Source organism: Taudactylus pleione, unplaced genomic scaffold (genome assembly GCF_031769625.1).
Source record: "Taudactylus pleione unplaced genomic scaffold, aTauple2 ptg000231l, whole genome shotgun sequence".
NCBI lineage: Eukaryota > Metazoa > Chordata > Amphibia > Anura > Myobatrachidae > Taudactylus > Taudactylus pleione.
In genome coordinates this window covers 4,861,404-4,872,500 of record NW_028284633.1, presented here as the reverse complement: position 1 = coordinate 4,872,500, position 11,097 = coordinate 4,861,404, and the positions used below count along the sequence as shown (strand labels likewise).

General features: G+C 47.7%; 1 protein-coding gene across 9 annotated transcripts in view; it reads left to right on the top strand.

Annotated features, from left to right (window-relative positions):
• LOC148516925 (homeobox protein NOBOX-like) overlaps positions 1-11,097 on the top strand; it is a 44,852-nt gene that overhangs the window by 24,136 nt on the left and 9,619 nt on the right. For all 9 annotated transcript variants that reach the window (XM_088479415.1, XM_088479414.1, XM_088479413.1 and 6 more), the window contains exons 4-7: positions 748-956; positions 1,449-1,546; positions 1,703-1,919; positions 2,015-2,277. In XM_088479415.1, coding sequence (XP_088335541.1) covers positions 748-956; positions 1,449-1,546; positions 1,703-1,919; positions 2,015-2,277 — 787 coding nt within the window. The remainder of the gene's footprint in view (positions 1-747; positions 957-1,448; positions 1,547-1,702; positions 1,920-2,014; positions 2,278-11,097) is intronic.

The window sequence follows — 11,097 nt, the reverse complement described above, 5'->3', positions numbered from 1 at the left end:
CCGCTCGCGAGCGCTGAGCGCTCGCAAGCGGGTCGATGGTGCCCTAGTGCGCATGCGCACGACGGAGGGAGCTCCGTCGTGCGCATGCGTGAGACCCGAATAACGACGGGGCAGCCGTCGTTATGGGTCTCGCACCAAAGGGGGCTTGCTGTCGATGTTGATTGACAGCACGCCCCCTTTGGTGGGCGTGCCAGGGGTGTGGCTGCCAGACGGAGCCGTTCCCATGGGAACGCCTACCGTCTGGGTCCGGCCCCACTGACATCACTAGTGATGTCAGTGGGAGTGATTTTGGCTCTGATAGAGCCAAAATCACTCCAGGGCTTGCGGTCACAGAGACCCTACCGCAGGGTCTCGTCGCAAGCCCGATGGTCGCGATGGTCTTGACCATCGCGACCATCATCATGGACGCTCGCATATGCTGTGGTGGTCACCCACAGCTATGCGAGCGGCCAGGAGGCCGCTCCAAGTTGAGGTAGGAGGGCCCTGATTCAGAGCGAGCGCTCTGGTCAGAGCTTCCGGCTCTGAATCAGGGCCTATGTCTCTAGCTCTTGTGGAAGGCGATGACCTAGGTGCAACATTTAAACTAGTTCTATTCTGTCTCGGTAGGATCGTTTACATTGTGAAGCTTGTATCTTACGTCTGAAATGTGCACAAACTATTTCTTGATTTTTTGATCTTCGCTACTTTTGACTGTTATAAACGTTCCCGTGTCGCCTCGCTGCCTTGTAACGCTCTGTTCAATTTCAGGTCTGGTTTCAAAACCGCCGGGCCAAATGGCGCAAAGTGGAAAAGTCCTCCATCAAAGATGTCAAAAAAACGGTTGCTTCCTCGGCGGAGTTGTCTCGTTCTGAGAGCACCGTTCTCTCCGCTTCTGCTCTCTCCCGCCCAGAGACTGTTTCGTTTGCAGTCACCACAGGTCATCACCCGTATGGCTCATTACCAGCCATCAGGAACGGGTGAGAGAACTAGGTTGTCTCTCATTTGTAGGCAACGCACTCGCTGGTCAGTGGGCCGGAAGACGCCGGCTGCGATAACCACATAGTGTACTGCAGTATAATACATATTCTCTTTTGGAGTCGAGTACCTCAAAGTCAAATATTGAGGGGGAGATGTAAGAAGGGGGGCTATCGGGGAGTAACGTCTGTACCTAAATCACCCATTACCAAGGCGAGGCAAGGAAAATAAAGCAATGTCTCTGTTTAATGTTTAACAAATATAAATGGACTGGAATAGGTTTCCCGATGGCTCATTACACTGAGCATGATGGGAGATGTAGTTCCCGACCTGCTGGAAAGCCAAACGCGTCCTCTCCGTACGTTATGCAGGTTATATCCATGGTAAAAGCTCCAATTTACTGATAGCGTAAATGCTCCTTTGTATTCTCCAGCTCTCGCACCATCATCATTACTACAAATATCTCTCTCCCCCGTCTCGCTTATCCGCCACAGGCTGCCCTTCATCCCCGGGACCCTCCTTCAGAGATCTCAGCCCCTGGATTATCTTTCCCAACACGGCTCCTATTACAGTACGAATAGCAGCAGCTCAGGTCAGTATGCAGATAAATGTCCGCGTTACTCTGTACGCCCGATATATTGTAGCACTGCCGCCGCCGCTATTTTGTATGTAATATATTTATCGGGTAAAAATCTTGTTATCCGTTCGTCTGACGTTTACGTAATTAATTGTAATATTTCTTCGGCAGCCGGTCTGGGATCACCGAACACGGTCTGCTTACCACCCTCCAAGGAATACCCTCCGACATTTAACAGCCCTCCACCGCTGCGCCGTGCTGGCCTGCCCATGTCCATGAACTTTAACCCTAGCAGTCACATGGTTCCGCTGATGCCGGATACACCGGAAAGCACCTGCACTCCGTCCCCATCGACCGATGGTGACCTGTACACTTACAATATGCAGGAGTATGTGGCGATGCTAGTTGTAGCTTGGTCGGCCTTGATGGGATTACCTATAGCTGCGCGCCTGATACATTGCTGTCCTGTGCTTCTGTTTGCAGATCCCCAATGCTGGATTCCCTGTCTGCACCCATGAGGTTTGGAGCACAGTATTATCACCAAAGTAACCAGCTCGGGCACTTCCAGATGCCCCAGTATTCGCAGTACCAGCGCCTCCCAGTGCACAGCCTGACCCCAACCTCCCCTGAGGACACGGCCTTCCTCGCTGTTCCGGCAAACAACACCGGGATGCTGGCGTATGGGAAATCCGGAACCTTCCTGCAGGGGCGCGCGACCGGTCATATTCTGCTTCAGCCGGGTGCAGGTAACTCTCTATAAGGTGGAAATGATCCGTGTGACTATAGGTGTGGTACTGTGTGTTACCTCAGGAGAATCTTTTTACGTTTAACCTTTTTTTAACTGCTATATCTGCGATTTACAATGTAAATGACCATTTATTTATCTACTGATGTAGGGTGTAAAAGGAAAATGGAAACTTCTCTGTATCTATTTCATGGTATAGCTACATTGTTCCCACAAAGTAAACTACATTTATGTAACACAGGACTTATCTCAGGGAAACAGCTGGAAAGAATTATAAGTGTTTATGGGACAGTTTTAAAGTTGGTTACACACAAGACGATTTGACGATTTTAGACGAATTGGAATGACCAATCGTCCACATTGTTTAGCGTGTACGCACTATTGCGTGTTGTCGGTATCGTCACGTGATTGGCCGTGCAGTACGGCCAATCGCACGATATCGCATGTGGTGCAGTGCATATTAATGAAGGATGGAACGAGTGATCGTGGTCTTACTTGTCTAGTGTGTACCGGCAATCGCGCATGGTCCGGGATGAAGGGTAATCGCCCCGACCATCGGCAAGGTTGACGGGTGGTTTAATGTGTACGCAGCATAACAGCAATAAATTCTTTACAAGTTCAGCAGACCTTAAATAAAGAGGGGTCAGCAGAAGGCGTAGCGTTTGTAGTCAGATGTGTCTTGGAACGCACTGGAGTGATTACGGTTTAGAGTTTAGTTTCTATTATAGGTAGGTGCCCAGATGTGAATAAATGATGGATCTGTAGTCGGCTAATAGTGTGAGTTGAGTAAAGAGATCCTGCAGTCCATTACATTAAGGCAATACGTTGATTTGACAATTAAATTCTCTTGCGTTTTTGCAGTTCTCGTGCAGACATTATGCCTGCAGTGCCCTACAAAGTGCTGTCTACCCCTGTAAATGATAAAAGCACCCATATATCTTATTATCTGCATGTTTAAAACTGTCATTTGTTCATCACATAACTGTAATAGAAATAAAATTGTTAATGTAACTATCTCATTGGTGCTCAGTGAGTGGGCTGTGAGTGCTGGTGCAGCACTGGAGGGGTTAAGAAGCTGCGGAGTGCGGCCATACATTCAGTACAACTGGGGCACATGGTCTTTATACAGACGCAGTTCCCCATAGTGGTGGGAGCGAGCTTTCTGATACTCGTACTGTTATGGCCAATAAGAAGGAAGCTTGAGGCGAAGCTACCTCCGGCCTCCACAGAACGGGCTTTCTATATAGAGGGAGAGAGAGAATATCAAGTGAAATAGAGAAAGGAGAGACAGAAAGGGGGTACAGGAGGAGATGAACAGGTGCTGGTGCAGGAGATGAGCAGGTGAAGAGCTGGTGCAGGAAAAGAGCTGGTGCAGGAGAGGGGCAGGTGCTGGTGCAGGAGAGGGGCAGGTGCTGGTGCAGGAGAAGAGCAGGTGCTGGTGCAGGAAAAGAGCTGGTGCTGGTGCAGGAGAGGGGCAGGTGCTGGTGCAGGAGAGGGGCAGGTGCTGGTGCAGGAGAGGGGCAGGTGCTGGTGCAGGAGAAGAGCTGGTGCAGGAGAGGGGCAGGTGCTGGTGCAGGAGATGGGCAGGTGCTGGTGCAGGAGATGGGCAGGTGCTGGTGCAGGAGAGGGGCTGGTGCAGGAGAGGGGCTGGTGCAGGAGAGGGGCAGGTGCTGGTGCAGGAGAGGGGCAGGTGCTGGTGCAGGAGATGGGCAGGGGCTGGTGCAGGAGAGGGGCTGGTGCAGGAGAGGGGCAGGTGCTGGGGCAGGAGAGGGGCAGGTGCTGGTGCAGGAGATGAGTAGGCACTGGTGCAGGAAAGGGGCTGGTGCAGGAGAGGGGCTGGAGCAGGAGAGGGGCAGGTGCTGGTGCAGGAGAAGGGCAGGTGCTGGTGCAGGAAAGGGGCAGGTGCTGGTGCAGGAGAAGGGCAGGTGCTGGTGCAGGAGAAGGGCAGGTGCTGGTGCAGGAAAGGGGCTGGTTCAGGAGAAGGGCAGGTGCTGGTGCAGGAGATGGGCAGGTGCTGGTGCAGGAGATGGGCAGGGGCTGGGGCAGGAGAGGGGCAGGTGCTGGGGCAGGAGAGGGGCAGGTGCTGGTGCAGGAGATGAGCAGGTGCAGGAAAGGGGCAGGAGAAGGGCAGGTGCTGGTGCAGGAGAAGAGCAGGTGCTGGTGCAGGAGAAGGGCAGGTGCTGGTGCAGGAGAAGAGCAGGTGCTGGTGCCGGAAAGGGGCTGGTTCAGGAAAAGGGCAGGTGCTGGTGCAGGAGATGAGCAGGTGCTGGTGCAGGAGATGGGCAGGTGCTGGTGCAGGAGATGGGCAGGTGCAGGAGATGGGCAGGTGCTGGTGCAGGAGATGAGCAGGTGCTGGTGCAGGAAAGGGGCTGGTGTAGGAGAAGAGCAGGTGCAGGAAAGGGGCTGGTTCAGGAGAAGGGCAGGTGCTGGTTCAGGAGAAGGGCAGGTGCTGGTTCAGGAGAAGGGCAGGTGCTGGTTCAGGAGAAGGGCAGGTGCTGCTGCAGGAGAAGGGCAGGTGCTGGTGCAGGAGAAGGGTAGGTGCTGGTGCAGGAGAAGAGCAGGTGCTGGTGCAGGAAAGGGGCTGGTTCAGGAGAAGGGCAGGTGCTGGTTCAGGAGAAGGGCAGGTGCTGGTGCAGGAGATGAGCAGGTGCTGGTGCAGGAGATGGGCAGGTGCAGGAGATGAGCAGGTGCTTGTGCAGGAGAAGGGCTGGTGCAGGAGAAGAGCAGGTGCTGGTGCAGGAGATGGGCAGGTGCTGGTGCAGGAGATGGGCAGGTGCTGGTGCAGGAGATGGGCAGGTGCTGGTGCAGGAGATGAGCAGGTGCTGGTGCAGGAGAAGGGCAGGTGCTGGTGCAGGAGAAGGGCAGGTGCTGTGCTGGAGAGGAGACTGGAAGATGCATTAGTACTGCAGGAAGACAAGTGAGAAGAGACTGTTAGAGGAGGAGAAAGCAGACTGGGGAAAGGGACAGCTGATGATAGAGGACTTCATTCAGAGTCTTTCGCAAGATGCGATCACTCGCTTGCAAAAAGGGGCCGGGTATGCAATCAAGCGATCGCTCTTTGCGCTGTAAAGACGCCCTCTATGTCTTAGTGAGCGATGGCAGTTAGCGTACGCTGGACTATAAAACCTCCCACCTGTCACTCGCAGCACACATCCTCTCCGGGAAGAGTCTGATTAATCGTGAACATCGAGGGCCATCGGAGCTGCTCGCAGCGCTTGGGGTTGACCTAACCTACCCCAAGCACTGTGAGCAGTTCAGGCTAAAAAACAACCATGTCACTTATACAATGACGCTACTTTGCTAATTACGCACACCCATTAAACGCCGTTCTGACGGTCAGACACGCCTGCGTTCACACAACCACTCCCCCGTTCACAAGCACCTTCCCCTGTTACTACCCACAAATGGCGCTATCTGTCACTCAAAGCAGCGACCTGAAAGTGGCTTGCGAGCTAGCAAAATCAGATCGCAAATAATGACTTGTGCACGCGCACTGCGAATTATACGCATGCGCAGATGTGCGATTATCACAGCGAGCGTGCCCTGGCAAGAGACTCTGATGAGGTCCAGAGTCCAGACTGGCAAACTTGAGGGATATTCTTGTACTGAAAGAGTGATCAGAGTAATAATGAGTTATAATAAGGGGGTGATTCATTTCTTGCCGATACAATGTTCAACCAGTTACGGCTCCAGGCACGGGTAACCAGGTCCGTCGCCCGGAGCGCTACTGTTTACGGAGGGCGCAGGAAACACCCACCTCCCTCCCAGCGCTATAGGACATATTTAAGCTCATGGAGAGGGAGAAGAGGAGGGAAGGGGCGGCTACACAGGACGTGGCTGGGCGCAGCACAGCCTAGCGCCAGCCCTATGTTCAATCTATCGTAATGGGCAAAATTTGTGCACATGTCAACACTGCGGGGTGTTCTGCTACATATCGCACCTAACTCAATTGGTCCCTGAGAGTGAATGGGTTAAGGAGTGGATGTAAATAGAGATACTTAGAGACAGCAGATCAGCAGTAGAATAATTGGTAACCGTTCAGTCTGAGCAAGTGCAACATAAGAGACCGTCACTAGAGAGACATCAGCAACAGAGACCACAGCTACAGAGACCACTCTAACAGAGACAGGTACTAACTACAGAGGCCACAGCTACTACTCTACTATAGACAGATACTACAGAGACCACGCTAACAGAGACATCCACTATTGAGATCACAGCTACAGAAACGAGTCTAACAGAAACAGGTCTAAAGAGACCACAGCTACAGAGACGACTCGAACAGAGACAGATACTACAGAGACCACAGCTACAGAGGCCACTCTATCAGAGACAGATACTACAGAGACCACAGCTGCAGAGGCCACTCTATCAGAGACAGATACTACAGAGACCACAGCTGCAGAGGCCACTCTATCAGAGACAGATACTACAGAGACCACAGCTGCAGAGGCCACTCTATCAGAGACAGATACTACAGAGACCACAGCTGCAGAGGCCAATCTATCAGAGACAGATACTACAGAGACCACAGCTGCAGAGGCCACTCTATCAGAGACAGATACTACAGAGACCACAGCTGCAGAGGCCACTCTATCAGAGACAGATACTACAGAGACCACAGCTGCAGAGGCCAATCTATCAGAGACAGATACTACAGAGACCACAGCTACAGAGGCCACTCTATCAGAGACAGATACTACAGAGACCACAGCTGCAGAGGCCACTCTATCAGAGACAGATACTACAGAGACCACAGCTGCAGAGGCTACTTTAACAGCTAAAGTTATAGCTTACTATAATTCAGGTAGGATGGTATTCAGTAGCTCTTGAAGTAAAGGTGCCCAAACACGTAGCGATCTTTTACCCGATCTGGCCGATTCCGATAGATTGGAACGACAGATCATGTAAAATATGGGCAAATCGTGAGTACATCGTGAGTCCCCACTCACGACGCGATGCGCGTCCCCGCTGGTTGCACGTCGCATCGTCAGATCTGCCATGCAGTAGGGCAGATCTGACAATCTAGGACATGATGCACTGTGACAGTCTGACTGCAGGAGAGAACGTTTGAAGATTGGACACCAAATCTTGTGCAGAGCTGCCGGGGAGAGTTTCAAGGGAAATCGTACACATGGGCTGATCGTGTGCAGATCGCTACGTGTGTGGGCACCTTTAGTATTAAATATTTTTAATGGCTTCCGGATTATGGCATCTTTCCTCTTTGGACCTCTTCAATTTCCAGTTGTTCCTCTCCATTCAGCTATCATATCAGTTATTCTCATCGGGTCAGGACATGAGGAAAAATGAGAATGGACAAACCAGCTGGTGCATTATCCATCTAAAATTTTACATTTGAAAATTTCACTCACATTCTTTAAAAATGAAAATAACATATAAATCCTACTGAAGTGTCCCCTCCTTAGGTGTGATAATTCCTCCTACCACATTCACAGCGGATGTTGTCTGTTGTTACCAAATTGTACCTCCAACGTGTTTCAACTTTTTCTTTTACCCGGACCCTGGAAGTCATACTGTTTTCACAATAGGGACTGTTTGCAGCATTATATTTGCCAACTGCAGCTATAACAAGGTGACGAGGATCAGCTGATACCCACCGCCATGTATTATTGTCCTTTAATTGTATAGCATGAATAGATTTTGCAGCTCTGTTTAACAAGGTAACTTTTATTCTCTGCCCTATTAGAGCTTAGAAGTAACTTGCATATTTCACATAAGCAAGCCTGTTTCATTTCCATCTTTTTCACCTACTTTGCGAGCGCTGATCGCATATATCTTTCTCTTTATTGTATATTCGAATTGTCCTTAGGTCAGCAGCACCAGTAGGATCTATAATTAATGGGTTTATTAGATTCAAGATCATCTAGATTAGATAGGGCGCAGGGACTTTTTAGCAATTTGGACATAGGGATACCTTTGAAACCCAACAGTCAGGATTTTTGTAAAACTTTCACTGAACTAGAAAAAACTCTTGGTAAAGAGACTAGAGTATGGTGGGACATTCACATTTTGAAGTGGTACCTTCAAGAAAATGTAATACCAAAGGGTCTAAGAATTCATAAAATTCCGACACACAACTCTCATAACATACCCTTTATGCAACAATGGGAGAATATTCTATCAGATTGCTCTGCTAGATTAATAGAGTTGATCATTAAAGAAAGACCATCAGAATTGGTGGCTTTGGGTGAAGAGATTACGAGCTTGGATCATGAATTAGAACCTTATAAGAAAGATATAGAATATACAAATCTTGAAAATCTGATCAAATCACGTTTAGATAGGGAAGAATGTCACATCATTAATACTAAAAGGTCCAAGATCTTAAGAGACAAATTTGGGCTAAAAAAGAAAAGTATAAACAAAAACACTAAAGATAGTGAAGACCACTAAGAATAAGGTTCCACAGACCCTCAAAATCAAGACCATTACCACACCTAAGAAGGTAACTGCCACTAAGTGGAAATCTGGGGCCACTAACCCCTATATATAGGAAGTTAAATCTTACCTATCAGGAATATATGAAGAGATTACACACATCTTCAGAAATACATGATCTCGGAGACAATATCAATCTCCTTGACCTATCCACTTACAGTCAGCTGACAGATAATTCACTTTCATTAACAGACAATAGTTTTTCTGTTTACTCACTGGATGATCCAGAGGATAACCAGGATCATCTAACAGCCATAGCCAGACAGTCATTTGAGAGAGGTTGGCAAGATTCATTTAAAAACCCAATTAAGACAGTTGAACAAGAGCCTGATATAGGAAATACTAGAGTGTCCAGAGATACGGTCACTGATAACATCATAAATAGACCAATACCAACAGAAGCTCAAAAATGGGGAGACTGTTTTCTAGAGCTAGGGAACAACAGGACAATCCAAACAAAAGAGACTACAACAAAAAGGAAATTAGACATATCAGACGAGGATGTAGGGGAGGGCAAAAAAAGTAGGCTAGAAAACACACACTCCCAGTTGGAAAACAACCATTAGGTATCTTCAATTTAAGCGATATCAATTTAACTGAATCTCAGACCACTTTACTGAGCAAAGGCCTTAAGTTTGCCCCTTCCAATGGTCTGAACAAGTTTAATACATACCTAGACATTAAAAACTTTACAAGAAAACTCCATTTGAAAAAATACTTTATGGACAAAAATACAAGTATGCAAAAGAACACAGAAAATGAGAGATTTAAACATACTGAACTGCGACCAAAATCTACATTTAATCCCAGCCATATGAAAGGCTGTTTTATTCAGACCTTTGAAAAAGCCGTTCTTAATGATTTAAGACAATTGGATCCAAAATCTAGTTATAGACACCCCAACCTAACAAAGGGAGAATGGGAGGCCCTGAGAGAGCTTGAGAAGACTAAGGATATAGTTGTAAAACCCGCCAACAAAGGGGGGGTTTAGTCATCCTTAACAAAAGAGATACCAGAAATTGAAAAGTGATCCTACCAACACTTTCCAGAAAGAACACAATCCTTACTAAATGAAGGAAAAACAATAGGGATCTTAAACAAACATGAATACAATTTTCTCAATACACCCAATCCCAGTAATTCCCATCTTTTATTATCTTCCAAAAATTCATAAGAACACCACCCATCCACCAGACAGGCCAATTACATCTGGAATTAATTCCATCTCCTCACCACTTTCTCAATATATGGACCATTTTCTGCAAAGTTATGTCCAAAAGCAGAAGTCCTATCTGAGGGATACCACCCAAGTACTTCAAGCTCTTCGCGGTGTGGAGTGGGGTGAAGATTTATGGCTCATTACTAGTGACGTCGCCTCACTTCATACAGTGATTAACCATCAACAAGGCCTCGAGAGTGTAGGGCATTTTTCTGAACAAGGAGGGAGTACTTGAGATGGAACAAATTGATTTCATTCTTCAAGGTATAGAATATATTCTCATGCATAATTACATGTGGTATGATGAGAATTTCTACTTACAACAGAGGGGAACAGCAATGGGGACCAAGTTCGCCCCTAGCTACGCCAATCTCTTTATGAGTTATTGAGAGGACAATTACATCTGGTCCAATGCGGAACTTGGGGCGAATTTGGTCCTCTGGAAAAGATACATAGATGACGTGCTATGTATCTGGAGAGGGGATGAAGCTTCCCTCCTACACTTCCTAGCCTATATTGAAGACAACGATAGGAACCTCAAATTTAGCTCCACATACAGTAAAACAAAGGTTGAGTTTTTAGATCTGGAGATCTTTATTAAGAAATCCCAGATACATACCAGAACATTCCTCAAAAAGGTTGATGTCAGCAGTTCTATCCTGGCACAAAGTAACCACCACCCTAGCTGGATTAAAAGCATTCCCAAAGGACAGTTCACCAGGCTCAGGCGTAACTGCACCAACCTTTCAGATTACATAAAACAAGGTACACATCTCAAACGTAAATTTGAGGAGAAACATTATCACATGGGAGAAGAAGAGGAAGATTTAAATCTCTAGAAGCTACATCTAGAGAATCACTTTTGAACCATTCTTCAAAAAAATCTGTAACAGCAAAAGAGAAGACTTTCTTTGTGACTGAATATACAGGGGCCTCTAGGAAGGTCAACAATATTTTTAAAAAACACTGGCACATCCTCAGGATGGATGATGACCTTAATACCGTACTACAAGACCAGCCAGATATAGTTTTTCGCAAGGCACCTGATATCAGAAAAAAATTGTTGCACAATCATCTTAAACAACACAATAAAACCTCACAAATGACACTAGAGGGAACCAAAACAAGGGAGGGGTTCTTCCA